Below are 19,395 nucleotides of genomic sequence, written 5' to 3'. Positions count from 1 at the left end.
TATTTCTTTATCTAGCCTAATTGCTCTGACTAGGACTTCCAGCACAACGTCGAATAAGAGTGGTGATAAAGGGCATCTTTATCTGCTTCCCGATCTCAGTGGGAATGTTTTCAGGCTCTCTCCATTTAGGGTTATGTTGGCTGTTGACTTTGTATAAATGCCCTTTATTATGTTGAGAAATTTTCCTTCTATTCCTATTTTGCTGAGAGTTTTTATCATAAATGAGTGTCGAACTTTGTCAAATGCCTTTTCTGCATTAATTGATAAAATCATGTGATTCTTGTCTTTTGTTTTATTTATGTGGTGGATTACATTGTTTTTCTAATGTTGAACCATCCCTACATACCTGGTATGAATCCCACTTGGTCATGGTGAATGATTTTTTTGATATGTTGTTGAATTCTATTGGCTAGAATTTTGTTGAGGAATTTTGCATCTACATTAATGACGGATATAGGTCTATAATTTTCTTTTCTTGTGGTGTCTTTACCTGGTTTTGGTATCAGAGATATGGTGGCTTCATAGAATGAGTTTGGTTTTATGCTCTGAAATACCTTTAGTAGTAGTGGCGTTAACTGTTCTCTGAAAGTTTGGTAGAAGTCTGCAGCGAAGCTCTCTGGAGCCGGGGCTTTTTTTTTGTTGTTGTTGGGAGTTTTTTGATTACCTTTTCAATCTCTTCTTTTGTTATGGGTCTATTTAGTTGTTCTACCCCTGTTTGTGTTAGTTTAGGTAGGTAGTGTGTTTCTAGGAATTCATCCATTTCTTCTAGGTTTTCAAATTTGTTTGAGTATAGTTTTTCATAGTAATATGATATGATTCTTTTAATTTCTCTTGGTTCTGTTGTAATATCGTCCATTTCATTTCTTATTTGGGTTATTTGCTTCCTCTCCTGTTTTTCTTTTGTCAGTTTGGCCAATGGTTTATCAATTTTGTTGAGTTTTTCAAAAAACCAGCTTTTGGTCTTGTTAATTCTTTCAATTGTTTTTCTGTTTTCTATCTCATTTAGTTTAGCCCTAATTTTTATTATTTGTTTTCTTTTGGTGCCTGTGGGTTTCTTTTATTGCTCCCTTTCTTTTTCTTCAAGTTGTAGGGATAGTTCTTTGATTTTGGCCCTTTCTTCTTTTTGGATGTGTGCATTTATTGATATAAATTGGCCTCTGAGCACCACTTTTGCTGTGTCCCAAAGGTTCTAATAGGAAGTGTTTTCATTCTCATTGGATTCTATGAATTTCTTTATTTCATCCTTAATGTCTTCTATAATCCAGTCTTTTTTGAGCAGGGTATTTTTCAGTTTCCAAGTGTTTGATTTCTTTTCCCTGCTTTTCCTGTTATTGATTTCCACTTTTATGGCCTTATGGTCAGAGGAGATGCTTTGTAGTATTTCAATGTTTTGGATTCTGCTAAGGCTTGCTTTAGCAGAATCCAAAACATGACCTAATATGTGGTCTATTCTAGAGAATGTTCCATGTGCACTAGAAAAGAAAGTATAGTTGGTTGCTGTTGGGTGAAGTGTTCTGTATATGTCTACGAGGTCAAGTTGGTTGATTGTGGCATTTAGATCTTCTGTGTGTTTATTGAGCTTCTTTCTGGATGTCCTGTCCTTCACTGAGGGTGGTATGTTGAAGTCTCCTACTATTATTGTGGAGCTGTCTCTCTCACTTTTCAATGTAGATAGAGTTTGTTTTATGTATCTTGCAGCCCTGTCATTGGGTGCATAAATATTTAATATGGTTATATCTCCTTGGCGTATTGTCCCTTTAATCATTATATAGTGTCCTTCCTTATCCTTTCTGATAGATTTAACTTTAAATTCTATTTTGTCAGAAATTAATATTGCCATTCCTGCTCTTTTTTGATTGTTTGCTTGATATATTTTTTTCCATCCTTTGAGTTTTAGATTATTTGTGTCTCTAAGTCTAAGGTGTGTCTCTTACAGGCAGCATATAGACGGGTCTTGTGTTTTGATCCATTCTGCCACTCTCTGTCTCTTTATTGGTGCATTTAGTCCATTTACATTCAGGGTAATTATGGATAGGTATGAATTTAGTGCTATCATTTTGATGTCTTTTTTTATGTGTTGACAGCTTCTTTTTCCCACTTGATTTTATGTGCTGAGTAGATTTTCTTTAATATATTGTTCTTTCCTCATATTTGTTGTTGTTGATTTTGTTTCTGCTGAGTCTGTATTTTTCCCTTGTATTTTATTTTGATGAGTAGGATAGTTTGTCTCCTTTGTGGTTACCTTATTATTTACCCCAATTTTTCTAAATTTAAAACTAACTTTTATTTCTTTGTATCGCCGTATTTTCCTCTCCATATGGAAGGTGTATGATTACATTTTTTAGTCCCTTTTTATTATTTTAATGTTGTCTTTTATATAATAACATCACCATTACCCTATGTTGGGCTTTTTTTTTTTTTAATCTTGCTTTGTTTTTTTTGGATTTCCCTGTCTGGGTTGAGTTCTGGTTGCTCTGCCCAGTGTTCTAGTCTTGGGTCAATACCTGATATTGATTTTCTAACCGAAGAACTCCCTTTAGTATTTCTTGTAGTTTTGGTTGGGTTTTTACGAATTCCCTCAACTTGTGTTTATCTGGAAATATCTTAATTTCACCTTCATATTTAAGAGACAGTTTTGATGGATATATGATTCTTGGCGGGCCATTTTTTTCGTTCAATTTTTTAAATATGTCATCCCATTGCCTTCTTGCCTGCGTGGCTTCTGCCAAGTAGTCCAAGCTTATTCTTATTGGCTCTCCCTTGTAGGTGACTTTTCTTTTATCCCTTACTGCTCTATAATTGTCTCTTTATCTTTGGTTTTGGCAAGCTTGATTATAATATGTCTTGGTGACTTTCTTTTAAGATCTACCTTATGTGGAGTTCGATGAGCATCTTGGATAGATATCTTCTCATCTTTCACAATATCAGGGAAGTTTTTTGCCAACAAATCCTCGACAATTTTCTCTGTATTTTCTGTTATCCCTCCCTGTTCTGGTACTCCAATGACTCGTAGGTTATTTCTCTTGATAGAGTCCCACGTGATTCTTAAGGTTTCTTCATTTTTTTTAATTCTTTTATCTGATTTTTCTTCAAATATATTAGTGCCAAGTGATTTATCTTAGAGTTCAGAAATTCTAGGTTCTACTTGCTCAGTTCTGCTCCTCTGACTTTCTATTGAGTTATCTAATTCTGTAATTTTATTGTTAATCTTCTGAATTTCTGATTGCTGTCTGTCTATGGATTTTTCCAGCTTATTAAACTTTTCATTATATCCTGAATAATCTTTCTGATTCCTTCAGTTGCTTTATCTGTGTGTTCCTTAGCTTGTTCTGCGTATTGCCTCATTTCCTTCCTGATGTCTTGAAGGGTTCTGTATACTAAACTTTCATATTCTGCATCTGGTAATTCCTGGAATGCAGTTTCATCAAAAAGGTCCCTGGATTCTTTGTTTTGAGAGCCTGTTGAGGTGATCATGGTCTGTTTCTTTATGTGACTTGATATTGACTGTTGTCTCCGAGCCATCTATAAGTTATTGTATTAGTTTATGCTTGCTTACTGTGTCGTAGCTGCTTGCTTTGTTTTGTTTTGGTATACCCCTATGGGTTGCTTGAGTGAGCTAGCTTGATGATTTTTGCCTTTGGATCTCTGGTGTCCTGTCCCCAGCTGGCTAGATCTGTTATCAGTCTAGGAGTTCATTGAGTTTTCTTGTATGAATTCACCTCAGGTTTCCAGGTAGCTGATATCAAGTGTGTGGTACAGGCTCTGTCTTACAGTCTTAGAGGGGCAGGGGTGATTGACGTATATACCAGTATCTGATTGCAGCAGGGGGTCATGCTCTGAACAAGGCAGGGAGCTGAGAACCAACCCCCAAGTGTCTCTGAGGAAAACGCATCTCTGTTCCCTACAACGTGTTGGCAGGTGGGCTCTGCAGAGGGACCACGGGCACCCAAAGTTTTTGTTGTAAGGACTGGGAAGTACCAGTTATCCCTGGACCCCTGTCGCAGGTGGCTGGGCGACCTGAGTGGAGCCACCAGTCCTTAGGTCCCTGTTGTAGGTAGTTGAGGACCTTGTTTAATAGGCAAAGCAATGTCAAACATCAAACACCCACCTCTCCACCGCACAGCTGAAATGGTTGGAGTTTGCCAACAAGGGCCTATTCTGAAATAGGCCCACACAGGTCCATGGAGAAGGGAAAGGTGCTCAAGGTCCACGGACGGTTTATGCCTGGACAGGAGCCGCTTTTGTCCTGAGCTCCCCAGTTAATGGAGCCTGCAAATTATCTTTTCCCCCCAGTTGCAAATTTTTATCCTTTCCCCAAGGCCAGGAGAATGGCTCCAGGTGCTCACCAGGGTCTATCTCAGGCCTAGGGATTCAGCCACTGAAGCTGGGTTGGCGGTGGAGGGGGGGGTGGTAAAATGTACGCAAGTACTTAGCTTTTGCGGAGAGCGTCCTTCTGCTCAGGTTCCGAAGGTGTGAGGAAACTGTGGCCGAATGCTAAGACCAGCCTGCCCCCGCCGCTGCCACCGCCACAGCCACTCCAGGAATGGTGCCTGAGGGCTGCCCGCAATTCAGGTCTGACAACTCCTCTCCGCTTCTGACTGGTCCCTTCCTTCCCCTCAGTTCATTGCCTAAGCTTGCCTTTGATGCTCAGGGCTCCCAGCTTGTCACAAATATACTCCTTTCACTTGTTTTTTCGGGTCTTTGTTGTAAAGAGGGCTGAGGGGACCGTCTGTCTATTCCACCATCTTGGCTCTGCCTCTCACCTTTGAAGATATTTTAAGTAAGTGTTTACTCTTTGACTTGGATTTGTTTTAGTGATGCTTGAGGTCTACCATCTCTACTACTTGTTGGCAAAGTTTACTTCAACCAGAAAGCCAAGATTTTTCTCCCATAGATTTTAAATCTTTTAAATAGCATTTGTGTCTCTTGAGAGAAAACTCCAAAAGGTTATAGAATTCATTTGTCCTGGAGGGAAGAAAACAAAACAGTGAATATTAAGAGACAATGAGAGCACAACATTTAAGAAAAGAGTATTTGTCTAAGAACATGTGAGAAGTAGCCTCCTGCTATCCTTTTTTGTTTCCTTCACATTTTATTACAGGGTGTCTCTTAGAGTCAGTCTTGCCTAACACCTCTACCATTGTCATCCACTGTGGGACATGATCCTACTTTCCTTTTTTTTCTTAATTGTATATTGATTTACATTCTCTTTCCTTGGTCTCTGACTTGGCTGAAAATGTCTCCTGAGCTTCTTTGCATTTACATGGTGGCTAAGAGTGTGTCTTGGATCATCTCAGCACACATTTCTACTAACTCCTCAAACATTAACTACCTTGTTTCACAATATGTACGTTTAACCTCCATTTTCTTTCTCTAACCACCCACTGACTCCTTTTCTCTGTGATCTTTGGCAAATGGCTTAACTTTTGTGTTATACTCCGCATGACTCCAGTATACCTAGTTTATAGGGAAAAATTAAAACATATTTATTCATATTCATATTAAAGAATCTTAAGTTGATACGTAATATTTACACATACAAAGTTACCTACTTACAGATGTTGCTGTTGTTGTTAGGTGCCATTGAGTCAGTTCTGACTCATCGTGACCCTACGTACAACAGAACAAAACACTGTCCAGCCCTGAGCCATCCTCGTGATCATTACTTCCAGGAAGAAACAAGTATTTGTTGTGTTGTCTCTATTTACTGAAATCCATTCTTGGTTTCTATTTACATGAAACCAAAAAGGGATTGATGTATGTGTTAACTTTCAGAGAGCTCCATTCATCAATCCAAAAAAATATTTGAGTTCTTACTATGTGCTGAGCACTAATTTGGGTATAGGGAATATAGCAGTGAACAAGACAAAGTTTCAGTAAGCTCCTTGGAGCTCGCATCCCAGTGGGGCAGACAGACAATAAACAAATGAATAAGCAAAATCTATTATGTGTCAAGGTTTCCAAGGATTTATTCAGCCAAGTGAGTCCACAGCAACTGTGCCCATTAGAAGCAGCACAGGGTTGCAGAAAGAAATCAGGCATTTGAGGTTCTTAAGCAACAAAAACATCACTCAAAACATGAGTACAATTCTGTGGGCCACCACTGCTCGCTGACATCTGAACTTCTGTTGCTAGGACACTGCTAAGCATAGAACAGCTAGGGACACTTTACGAGCTGAGGAAATTCTTTGTAGAATGATGTTCTGATATACATGAATCTAAATTCAGTTCTGAAATATGGTGGAATAGAAATTAGGAAAGAGAGAAAGGCCATTTAGAATTTAATAATCTAATCCCAGTATTACACTGAAAAAATGTTGATATTTTATGGTAACATTTTAGAAGCTATTGCCCATTCTGCTTCTAAATGGTTAGCAATACTACTCAGTAAAGTCTAACCTAATCTGTCTCTTAATTTCCTCAAAAAGCAAGTGGCTAATCTTTAGCCCAGGAAATATAATTTTTGTTCTGATACTATGCCTTTCGTTTTGCAAAGCAGAGAAATCAGTGTTATTACATCTTTACCCTCTAACGGGCCTCTAAATAGAAATGAGGTGTCTTCATTGATTTGGGGAATTGAATGCCACTTGGGGGAAATCAAAACAGTATTCGTTTCAAGCTTGAGTTCCCCTGCATAGTACCAAGTTCTTTCCCTCGACCCCGAGGCATGGATCTCAATGAGAAAACATGGGGAAATGATGAATCCAGGATATCTTGAGATCATCTTGCCTCTGTGCTTAATGTTGCCCTGAAATTCTCTCTAAATGTGGCCCATGAATAATAGAGATCAGTACCTGATTTTTATTGCTATGGGCAGAAGTAAACCATACCATGCAAGAAATAAGTACAGATATATATCATGGTACTCCTCATTTATTTTTATATGGGAAATATGCCCATCTGAATGAATATTGGTTGTGTCTCGTATTTGAAGTAAGATGCAAAGTTGGGAGTTTGTTAAGATGTGTACCTCACCACGAACTGATGAGAACTGGAATAGTGTGATATGGTGATGCACCTAAATAATTCTCACATCACTGAGCCACAAATCTGATAGTCATTGTTAGATTTAATAACAGAGAGAAGTAAGGAAGCTTCAAATTACTAAACACTGATAACATTTTTGAAGAACAAAATAAATGAACATTAAGTGAAATGCAATCCCAGGATCAGCCTGCTCCTAGCCTGGGGCTGAGTAGAAAAACACACTTTGCTTCATCATTCTCTTAATTCAACATTTTCACGTTGCGCTTCAAAAATATTCATTTATGCAGAAGGAAAAACGGCTATAACTCTCATAACATTTATATACAGCCTGTATATGAAACTGGTTGTTATGCCATAGTTATGATGCCAAGAGAATCTCAATGTTTGGTAATCAATCATCCATTAGCCAAATCTCCCTGGTTGTCAGACTCCAGGGACAGTTGCTGGGTGGAGAAAGTTACAGTTGGTCTTCTTTTTTTCTTGTTCTAACTTTTGTTGTTAGCTGTCCTCAAGCCTACTTGGACTCACGGTGACCTTATACACAATAGGATGAAACATTGCCCAGTTCTACATCATTATCATGATTGCTAACATGTTCAAGTCCATTGTTGGGGCTATTGTGCCAATCCAGCTTATTGGGGGTCTCCCTCATACTTACTGGCCCTTTACTTCACCAAACATGGTATTTTCCTCAATGACTGATCCTTCCTGATGACATGTCCAAAACTTCAATGAAGTCATAAGGTTTTCATTGACTAATTTCCAGAAGTAGATCTCCAGGCCTTTCTTCCTAGTCTATCTTAGTCTGGAAGCTCCCTTGAAATCTGTCCACTATGGGTAACCCTGCTGGTATTTGAAATACTGGTGGCATAGTTTTTAGCATCATAGCAACACACAAGCCAGCACAGTACAACAAACTGACAGATAGATGATGGTTGTTCTAATTAAAAAAAAGATAAATCAAATGCGAAGCCTCTAGGGAGAAACAACAAAAAAAAAGTAGTTTAAAGAGTCTCATTAAACTGGCTTTTGCTGAGATGAGCAGGTAATGACTGCCTGCCATAAGCGATTATCAACTAGAACAAATATAGCAGGTAAGAATAATTCAGTTCTGAATTTAAAAAAAAAAAAAAACTGCAGATGATGTCAGTTTTCCCAGTTAGAGACAGTGTGGCCTAGAAGAAAGTATGTCATCTACAGAGCCAAATAAAACCTGAACTCTATCACACCATAGCTACAGCTCCTTGGACAAGTGACTTAATCTCTCTGAGGTAAAAATTTTCCATCTGTGAAATGGGCTAATAATAGTAAGCTTTCAGACCATCTTCCGTATAAAGAGCAAGACTTTCCCTCCCTTTCTTTCCTTCATCTCTCATTTCCTTAACTCACCTTTCTATCTCCAAAGACAGCTGGGAAATAACTGAGGAGCTCTTTTTTGGCGAACAAGGATTTGATCATAGTGTACAAAAAACCTCTTCAGACTACTTTCAAACTAAAACCATTTCACACCCAGTAGAAAAATTTAGTTCATGAAAGGAGAAGCCAAATGGGAGCAGTCCGAGAATGTCTTTCCAAAAAGAAGTTGATTTTAAGTATACCTGCCCAGTTACTACCAAGAATAATTCTCTTCCTTAAATCAAGCAATAAAAAGGTAACTGCTCTGTTGAAAATGCTTTGTGTCATTTATCCAGGGCAAATGAAAGGTACTCTGATTATCAGTCCCTTTGTCAAGCGTAATTTTTCATCAGTTGTATTTTAACGAAAAACTAAATCCAGTTTTAATTCCCTTTGCAAGAGTCTTCCAAGGAACAGAAAGAACAAAGACAGCATCAGGGAAAAATAAAGCAAATACACTTTAACTTCAGCAATAGTTCTCAGGTATTATTACTAGTCCCTTTCCTATCAATATTTTTGTCCCCAATTCTCTCAGCTCTAATGCTTTAGGTTTTCTGAATTTCCCAAATTATATGTCCATTTGCTGCTGATGCCTGAAGAAAAAGGGAGGTGAGACCAACAAGAGATTTGCATATACACTGTTGAATGGGATGGAATTTCATCATTTCATTTTTCTTCTTTTACATGTATTTATTATTAGCAACTTGAAGTGATCCATAAATAAGGAAACTAATAGATGTTGAAGCCTCATTTGGTTACCACCACTGACATATTCTCCTTTCTGCCAAGGCCCATTCTCACCTAATCAGAATTCTCAACGAAGAGGGGAGTGGAACAGGACATGGAAACTCCTAAAAAGTTCGGGCACTATATTTTTAGTACAACTCTAACAGGTGCATATATAAAGTCTTGGGAAAATAGGACTTTTTATAATTGAGATAATGAACTGAAATTTCAAACTAATATTTTTCACATTCAAATTCTTTTGAAAAATCACCAAACGTAGGACTGATTATTTCGTTTTTAAAAATAAAAATATGTGCATGAATGCCTATGGGTACATCTCAAATGTTTCTTCAAATTTAGTGCAGTATCTCTTCACATGGTAGTTTTGAACTTAATTTGGTGCCTTTATCTAAAATTGGCAACCACATGGGCTTGCCATGAGTTGGAATTAACTCACCAGCAACTAACAACAACATCTAAAAATGAAGAGCAGGTGAGACACTGAAAAATATCCTCATTTGCATCTCTTTCCCTTTCCTATGAGAAGGAGGGTCACCCCACTCAATTTTTCCTGAGCAATAAGGAAATAACTAGTGGCAACTTGGGAATTAATTCAACCTTGGTCTCTCATACTACTACTTCAGGCCTTCCATTGTTTGGGTCAAACTAATGCTGGATTGCAAAAGAGAAGAAGAGATGATTAATAAACCTTTCTTGATTGAATTGAAGAATATGGTTACTGTGTCTTCTTACACGAAATATGCTGTTATATGATTCATTATTTATTTTATTTTTTTTTTATTCACTTTTATTGAGCTTCAAGTGAACGTTTACAAAACAAGTCAGTCTGTCACATATAAGTTTACATACATCTTACTCCGTACTCCCACTTGCTCTCCCCCTATTGAGTCAGCCCTTCCAGTCTCTCCTTTCGTGGCAATTTTGCCAGCTTCCCACTCTCTCTATCCTCCCATCCCCCCTCCAGACAGGAGATACCAACACAATCTCAAGTGTCCACCTGATATAATTAGCTCACTCTTCATCAGCATCTCTCTCCCACCCACTGTCCAGTCCCTTTCATGTCTGATGAGTTGTCTTCGGGGATGGTTTCTGTCCTGTGCCAACAGAAGGTCTGGGGACCATGGCCACCGGGATTCCTCTAGTCTCAGTCAGACCATCAAGTATGGTCTTTTTATGAGAATTTGGGGTCTGCATCCCACTGATCTCCTGCTCCCTCAGGGGTTCTCTGTTGTGCTCCCTGTCAGGGCAGTCATCGATTGTGACCGGGCACCAACTAGTTCTTCTGGTCTCAGGATGATGTAGGTCTCTGGTTCATGTGGCCCTTTCTGTCTCTTGGGCTCTTAGTTGTCGTGTGACCTTGGTGTTCTTCATTCTCCTTTGCTCCAGGTGGGCTGAGACCAAGTGATGCATCTTAGATGGCTGCTTGTTGGCATTTAAGACCCCAGACGCCACATTTCAAAGTGGGATGCACAATGTTTTCATAATAGAATTATTTTGCCAATTGACTTAGAAGTCCCCTTAAACCATGTTCCCCAAACCCCCGCGCTTGCTCCGCTGACCTTTGAAGCATTCATTTTATCCCGGAAACTTCTTTGCTTTTGGTCCAGTCCAACTGAGCTGACCTTCCATGTATTGAGTGTTGTCCTTCCCTTCACCTAAAGCAGTTCTTATCTACTAATTAATCAATAAAAAACCCTCTCCCTCCCTCCCTCCCCCCCTCGTAACCACAAAAGTATGTGTTCTTCTCAGTTTATACTATTTCTCAAGATCTTATAATAGTGGTCTTATACAATATTTGTCCTTTTGCCTCTAACTAATTTCGCTCAGCATAGTGCCTTCCAGGTTCCTCCATGTCATGAAATGTTTCACAGATTCGTCCCTGTTCTTTATCGATGTGTAGTATTCCATTGTGTGAATAACCACAATTTATTTACCCATTCATCCGTTGATGGACACCTTGGTTGCTTCCAACTTTTTGCTATTGTAAACAGAGCTGCAATAAACATGGGTGTGCATATATCTGTTTGTGTGAAGGCTCTTGTTTCTCTAGGATATATTCCAAGGAGTAGGATTTCTGGGTTGTATGGTAGTTCTATTTCTAACTGTTTAAGATAACGCCAGATAGATTTCCAAATTGGTTGTACCATTTTACATTCCCACCAGCAGTGTATAAGAGTTCCAATCTCTCCACAGCCTCTCCAACATTTATTATTTTGTGTTTTTTGGATTAATGCCAGCCTTGTTGGAGTGAGATGGAATCTCATCGTAGTTTTAATTTGCATTTCTCTAATGGCTAATGATCGAGAGCATTTTCTCATGTATCTGTTAGCTGCCTGAATATCTACTTTAGTGAAGTGTGTGTTCATATCCTTTGCCCACTTCTTGATTGGGTTGTTTGTCTTCTTGTGGTTGAGTTTTGACAGAATCATGTAGATTTTAGAGATCAGGCACTGGTCGGAGATCTCATAGCTGAAAATTCTTTCCCAGTCTGTAGGTGGTCTTTTTACTCTTTTGGTGAAGTCTTTAGATGAGCATAGGTGTTTGATTTTTAGGAGCTCCCAGTTATCTGGTTTCTCTTTGTCATTTTTGGTAATGTTTTGTATTCTGTTTATGCCTTGTATTAGGGCTCCTAAGGTTGTCCCTATTTTTTCTTCCATGATCTTTATCGTTTTAGTCTTTATGTTTAGGTCTTTGATACACTTGGAGTTAGTTTTTGTGCATGGTGTGAGGTATAGGTCCTGTTTCATTTTTTTGCAAATGGATATCCAGTTATGCCAGCACCATTTGTTGAAAAGACTATCTTTTCCCCAATTAACTGACACTGGTCCTTTGTCAAATATCAGCTGCTTATACGTGGATGGATTTATATCTGGGTTCTCAATTCTGTTCCATTTGTCTATGTGTCTGTTGTTGTACCAGTACCAGGCTGTTTTGACTACTGCGGCTGTATAATAGGTTCTGAAATCAGGTAGAGTGAGGCCTCCCACTTTCTTCTTCTTTTTCAGTAATGCTTTGCTTACCTGAGGCTTCTTTCCCTTCCATATGAAATTGGTGATTTGTTTCTCTGTCACCTTAAAAAATGACACTGGAATTTGGATTGGAAGTACTTTATATGTATAGATGGCTTTTGGTAGAATAGACATTTTTACTATGTTAAGTCTTCCTATCCATGAGCAAGGTATGTTTTTCCACTTAAGTATGTCCTTTTGAATTTCTTGTAGTAGAGCTTTGTAGTTTTCTTTGTATAGGTCTTTTACATCCTTGGTAAGATTTATTCCTAAGTATTTTATCTTCTTGGGGGCTACTGTGAATGGTATTGATTTGGTTATTTCCTCTTCGATGTTCTTTTTGTTGATGTAGAGGAATCCAAGTGATTTTTGTATGTTTATTTTATAACCTGAGACTCTGCCAAACTCTTCTATTAGTTTCAGTAGTTTTCTGGAGGATTCCTTAGGGTTTTCTGTGTATAAGATCATGTCATCTGCAAATAGAGATAATTTTACTTCCTCCTTGCCAATCTGGATGCCTTTTATTTCTTTGTCTAGCCTAATTGCCCTGGCTAGGACTTCAAGTATGATGTTGAATAAGAGTGGTGATAAAGGGCATCCTTGTCTGGTTCCCGTTCTCAAGGGAAATGCTTTCAGGTTCTCTCCATTTAGAGTGATATTGGCTGTTGGCTTTGCATAGATGCCCTTTATTATGTTGAGGAATTTTCCTTCAATTCCTATTTTGCTGAGAATTTTTATCATAAATGGGTGCTGGTCTTTGTCAAATGCCTTTTCTGCATCAATTGATAAGATCGTGTGGTTTTTGTCTTTTGTTTTATTTATGTGATGGGTTACATTAATGGTTTTTCTGATATTAAACCAGCCTTGCATACCTGGTATAAATCCCACTTGATCAGGGTGAATTATTTTTTTGATATGTTGTTGAATTCTATTGGCTAGAATTTTGTTGAGGATTTTTGCATCTATGTTCATGAGGGATATAGGTCTATAATTTTCTTTTTTTGTAATGTCTTTACCTGGTTTTGGTATCAGGGAGGTGGTGGCTTCATAGAATGAGTTGGGTAGTATTCCGTCGTTTTCTATGCTTTGAAATACCTTCAGTAGTAGTGGTGTTAACTCTTCTCTGAAAGTTTGGTAGAACTCTGCAGTGAAGCCGTCCAGGCCAGGGCTTTTTTTTGTTGGGAGTTTTTTGATTACCTTTTCAATCTCTTTTTTTGTTATAGGTCTATTTAGTTGTTCTACTTCTGAATGTGTTAGTTTAGGTAGGTAGTGTTTTTCCAGGAATTCATCCATTTCTTCTAGGTTTGCAAATTTGTTAGAGTACAATTTTTCATAATAATCTGATATGATTCTTTTAATTTCATTTGGTTCTGTTGTGATGTGGTCCTTCTCGTTTCTTATTTGGGTTATTTGTTTCCTTTCCTGTATTTCTTTAGTCAGTCTAGCCAATGGTTTATCAATTTTGTTAATTTTTTCAAAGAACCAGCTTTTGGCTTTGTTAATTCTTTCAATTGTTTTTCTGTTCTCTAATTCATTTAGTTCAGCTCTAATTTTTATTATTTGTTTTCTTCTGGTGCCTGATGGGTTCTTTTGTTGCTCACTTTCTATTTGTTCAAGTTGTTGGGACAGTTCTCTGATTTTGGCTCTTTCTTCTTTTTGGATGTGTGCATTTATCGATATAAATTGGCCTCTGAGCACTGCTTTTGCTGTATCCCAGAGGTTTTGATAGGAAGTATTTTCATTCTGGTTGCATTCTATGAATTTCCTTATTCCCTCCTTGATGTCTTCTATAACCCAGTCTTTTTTCAGGAGGGTATTGTTCATTTTCCAAGTATTTGATTTCTTTTCCCTAGTTTTTCTGTTATTGATTTCTAGTTTTATTGCCTTGTGGTCTGAGAAGATGCTTTGTAATATTTCGATGTTTTGGACTCTGCAAAGGTTTGTTTTATGACCTAATATGTGGTCTATTCTAGAGAATGTTCCATGTGCGCTAGAAAAAAAAGTATACTTTGCAGCAGTTGGGTGGAGAGTTCTGTATAAGTCAATGAGGTCAAGTTAGTTGACTGTTGTAATTAGGTCTTCCATGTTTCTATTGAGCTTCTTACGGGATGTCCTGTCCTTCTCCGAAAGTGGTGTGTTGAAGTCTCCTACTATAATTGTGGAGGTGTCTATCTCACTTTTCAATTCTGTTAAAATTTGATTTATGTATCTTGCAGCCCTGTCATTGGGTACATAAATATTTAATATGGTTATGTCTTCCTGATCAATTGTTCCTTTTATCATTATGTAGTGTCCTTCTTTATCCTTTGTGGTGGATTTAAGTCTAAAGTCTATTTTGTCAGAAATTAATATTGCTACTCTTCTTCTTTTTTGCTTATTGTTTGCTTGATATATTTTTTTCCATCCTTTGAGTTTTAGTTTGTTTGTGTCTCTAAGTCTAAGGTGTGTCTCTTGTAGGCAGCATATAGACGGATCATGTTTCTTTATCCAGTCCGAGACTCTCTGTCTCTTTATTGGTGCATTTAGTCCATTTACCTTCAGGGTAATTATAGATAAATAAGTTTTTAGTGCTGTCATTTTGATGCCTTTTTATGTGTGTTGTTGACAATTTCATTTTTCCACATACTTTTTTGTGCTGAGACATTTTTCTTAGTAAATTGTGAGATCCTCATTTTCGTAGTGTTTGACTTTATGTTTGTTGAGTCGTTACGTTTTTCTTGGCTTTTATCTTGAGTTATGGAGTTGTTATACCTCTTTGTGGTTACCTTATTATTTACCCCTGTTTTTCTAAGTAAAAACCTAACTTGTATTGTTCTATATCGCCTTGTATCCCTCTCCGTATGGCAGTTCTATGCCACCTGTATTTAGTCCCTCTTTTTGATTATTGTGATCTTTTACATATTGACTTCAGTGATTCCCTGTTATGAGCATTTTTTTTTAATTAATCTTAATTTGTTTTTGTGATTTCCCTATTTGAGTTGATATCAGGATGTTCTGTTTTGTGACCTTGTGTTGTGCTGATATCTGATATTATTGGTTTTCTGACCAAACAATATCCTTTAGTATTTCTTGTAGCTTTGGTTTGGTTTTTGCAAATTCTCTACACTTGTGTTTATCTGTAAATATCTTAATTTCGCCTTCATATTTCAGAGAGAGTTTTGCTGGATATATGATCCTTGGCTGGCAGTTTTTCTCCTTCAGTGCTTTGTATATGTCATCCCATTCCCTTCTTGCCTGCATGGTTTCTGCTGAGTAGTCTGAACTTATTGATTTTCCCTGGCTGCTTTTAAAATTTTCTCTTTATCTTTGGTTTTGGCGAGTTTGATGATAATATGTCTTGGTGTTTTTCTTTTTGGATCAATCTTAAATGGGGCTCGATAAGTATCTTGGATAGATATTCTTTCGTCTTTCATGATGTCAGGGAAGTTTTCTGTCAGGAGTTCTTCAGCTATTTTCTCTGTGTTTCCTGTCCTCCCTCCCTGTTCTGGGACTCCAATCACACGCAAGTTATCCTTCTGGATAGAGTCCCACATGATTCTTAGGGTTTCTTCATGTTTTTAATTCTTTTATCTGATTTTTTTTCAGCTATGTTGGTGTTAATTCCCTGGTCGTCCAGATGTCCCAGTCTGCATTCTAATTGCTCGAGTCTGCTCCTCTGACTTCCTATTGCGTTGTCTAATTCTGTAATTTTATTGTTAATCTTTTGGATTTCTACATGCTGTCTCTCTATGGATTCTTGCAACTTATTAACTTTTCCACTATGTTCCTGAATAATCTTTTTGAGTTCTTCAACAGTTTTATCAGTGTGTTCCTTGGCTTTTTCTGCAGTTTGCCTTATTTCGTTTGTGATGTCTTGAAGCATTCTGTAAATTAGTTTTTTATATTCTGTATCTGATAATTCCAGGATTGTATCTTCATTTGGGAAAGATTTTGATTCTTTTGTTTGGGGGGTTGTAGAAGCTCTCATGGTCTGCTTCTTTATGTGGTTTGATATGGACTGCTGTCTCTGAGCCATCACTGGGAAACTAGTTTTTCCAGAAAATCCGCTAAAAAAAAATGCAGTCAGATCCCTATCAGAACTGCCTTTGGATTATAACCACCACCTTGTTTCCTGTAAGGATGAAAGTCTGAGATTTGGATCATATATGCTTGACTGTAGCTGGTTCTGTGTTTTTAGTCCAATTAGGAGTGGATTTTTGGTCCCTGGGTTTTTTTTTTTTTTTTTTTTTTCTTCTCTCAGGTCGAAAGAGTGGGTTAGGAAAAGACCAAAAGAAAAAAAAAAAAGGGATGGGGGAAGCAAAGCCGCTGCGGAGCCGGAGCCGTTCTCCCTCTGGCTCAGGCAATTCCAATGTTAATGAAGCCGCCTGGGGAGGGAGGGGGAGGGATCAGAGAGATAGGAGAGTAGCACCTCAGAATATAGCCAGAGTTTCTTGTCTTGCTTGGAATGACTATTATATCTGAGATTCCCAAGGGGCGTGTCGCCTATGTGTGCTGGCTGTGTGGAGATTGCCCCCGGGGGTCTGGCCCGCTGAAGTCACAGTCAGATCCTCCACTGCCAGTCCAAATCCTAGCGTCAAGGTTCCCCTGCTGGGACACTTTACTCCTGGCTCCAAAATCAGTCGCTGCCTCCCGGGGACTTCTCGTCCTGCCAGCTGCGTCGCTGCACTGCCCTCGCGAACCGGCTGCGCCCCCTCCCGGGTTAGTTCAGAGGATTGGAGCAGCTCCCCATGCTTGTGCCGTGACAGCGCCCAGTCAAATGCCCGGTGGCACAATTCCCCGGCTGGGATGCTGCTCTCCCAGCTCCAAGACCAGTCACTGCCTCCCGGGGACTTCTCCCACCGGCTGTGTCGCCACGCCACCTGCGCGAACCGGCTGGGCCCCCTCCCGGGGTGAGTTCAGGGGGGTAGGGCTGGGCCCCTTGTTTGCGTCGTCAGCTCCCCTGGGCTCTGCCCTAAATCGGGCGCCAAAGGTTACCTGACTGGGACGCTGGCTCCAGGCTCTGAAAACAATCGCTGCTTCCCCGTATTTGCTCGTTTTCCGTCTCTAAATCTGTGTTTGTTGTTCAGGGTTCGTAGATTGTTATGTACGTGATCGATTCACTTGTTTTTCCGAGTCTTTGTTGCAAGAGAGATCCGAGGTAGCGGCTACCTAGTCCGCCATCTTGGCCCCACCTTCTTCATTATTTTTTTAAAGTGGCAAAAAATACATAACCAAATTACCCCATATTTATAAAATATGAATCACTTTTTTCCTATAAGAGGTAAGATCAATTTTCCAGAATGAAAGGAATAAACATATATAGATGTGAATCAATTCTGTCTTGGTTTCTTATTACCATATTAAGAGAAAATCTGAGGATATAAGGTATGACTTAACTTTTATTGTAAATGCTTACAGCGATGTAATGTATATAAAATAACCATCATAAAACTAAACTGATGCATCCAACAGCTGGCTGCATTTAAATGATTTTAAAACAAGTGCTTATAAAAAGATTTGGGTGTTTTGCTACTTAGAAGTGAAACAAATCCTCAGTCCATTGTTTATGTTGATTTTCTCCAACAGGACTGGGAATTCCCACATTTCATGGGAGACGTTGATGTGAATCTCCCTGGGTTACACACTTCTCACGTGCAATTCAAGGTTCCTTTCTTCCAGAAGATCTTCAAGGAGGAATATCATATTCACATAACAGGTATGTTACAAAATTGAGCACAATGTGACTGTCTCCTTGTATTAAGGCAATGCTAACTGCTTGTAAAAAAGCAAACCATAATATTTCAGAGGCATGCTTCAGTATAATTTCATTCCTCACTCACTTAACAGTGCAGTGTGGTTCCAGGTCGGCTGGAGATTCTACACAGTAATTTTGGGATCTAGGCTACTAGTGGCTCTACTAACTTCAACTTCAACATCTAACAGGCAACTGGGAATGAAGAGGATGAGGGAAATGGTTAAGAAGGCTTACCTGTGTCTTAACCATCTTGGTTTGGAAAAGAAACATATTACCTCCACTCACATTCCATTGCTGATAACTCGTCAAAGCTGTACTTTGATTCAAGGAAAGCAGGGAAATGTAGCCCCATCTGGGCAGCCACTTCTGGTACCAGGACTAACATGCTCATACAGTATTATCAAAGAGAAAATCTTTGGTATGGATAGAGAGCTATCTCTGCTGTACTCCATATACCAGTCTACCTTGATTTTTGTTCATCGAGTGGATTCCTTTTTCACAAAATAACACTCAACATATTTTTCTCAACATTAATACTCTCGACGTGTGTTCCTTCTTCCTTCACTGCCAAAATAAAAAAAACAAACAAAAAACCAATGGTATATTAGAGCTACCATCAGTCACATGCCTTTAGGGAGTTAGGTCACTTCTCATTTAAGTAAGACCTATTTCTGCGGCAGAACGCACGTTCTATATTCGTCTGTAGTGATTCTCTTGTGAATTCCCAGATTATTTCATTTTCAAATGTCCTGCTTTTGAAACGGCTCCAATATGATTTATTGTACTATTCTTTTACAACATCTCAGTCATTCTCATCTTAAAAAAAGGCTCTATGGAATTACAGTTTGTACCTTTTTTTTTTTTTTTTTAAAGCAGCAGCAGACAGATGAATGATCACAAATAAAGGATAGCATCAGTTCCCAAGCTGTTCAAATGCAGGTAGGGAATGTGTGTGTGTTTAAGAACAATGGCCTAGGATCCCACACCTGCTATAATAAAAACTGCTGAAGAAATTTGTGCTCACACTAACGTCTGTGCTGCTGAATAAAAATAGCCTGAGCACAGAAAATGTTAACATCTGAGTACTGCTTCCCGACCAGGAGGCCGTTTTCTGCTTGGAGCGTGAAGCGACATTCCTAAATTGGAGAATGAGCTCATGAATAGGGAAGATGCAGCAGGTTTCTTTCCCTACTCAGAATGAATAAGGCCTATTTATTAAATTCACTGGGTAAATCAATCAATTTGAGTGCAGGTCACATAGTGCAGTTTCAGAGTCCCCACTTAATCCCTGCAGCATGCTACCCTCTCGGACTTCGAGAACAGCTATCACACAGGGCATCATCATATCCCTTTGGGTGGGCTTTTGCCTGGACCATCTGTTCTTGCTATCAACTCTCATTCCAGGCCATCTTTGCAATAATATTGTTTCTGACTGAGTTACAGAATGCCTGTCAAAAATATACAGCTTAAGGATAGAAACATCAGGTTAAAATAAAACAATTGGAGGATCCATTGATACGAAAA

General features: G+C 38.6%; 1 protein-coding gene across 1 annotated transcript in view; it reads left to right on the top strand.

Moving 5' to 3' along the window:
• Window positions 1-19,395, top strand: part of TMEM117 (transmembrane protein 117) — a 556,897-nt gene that overhangs the window by 524,362 nt on the left and 13,140 nt on the right. The window contains exon 7 of the mRNA XM_023555483.2: window positions 17,703-17,832. Within this exon, the coding sequence (XP_023411251.2) occupies window positions 17,703-17,832 (130 nt within the window). The remainder of the gene's footprint in view (window positions 1-17,702; window positions 17,833-19,395) is intronic.

This window comes from Loxodonta africana, chromosome 4 (assembly GCF_030014295.1).
Source record: "Loxodonta africana isolate mLoxAfr1 chromosome 4, mLoxAfr1.hap2, whole genome shotgun sequence".
Taxonomy (NCBI): domain Eukaryota; kingdom Metazoa; phylum Chordata; class Mammalia; order Proboscidea; family Elephantidae; genus Loxodonta; species Loxodonta africana.
Note: the sequence above shows the minus strand (reverse complement) of the source record. Positions and strands in the feature narration are given on the sequence as shown.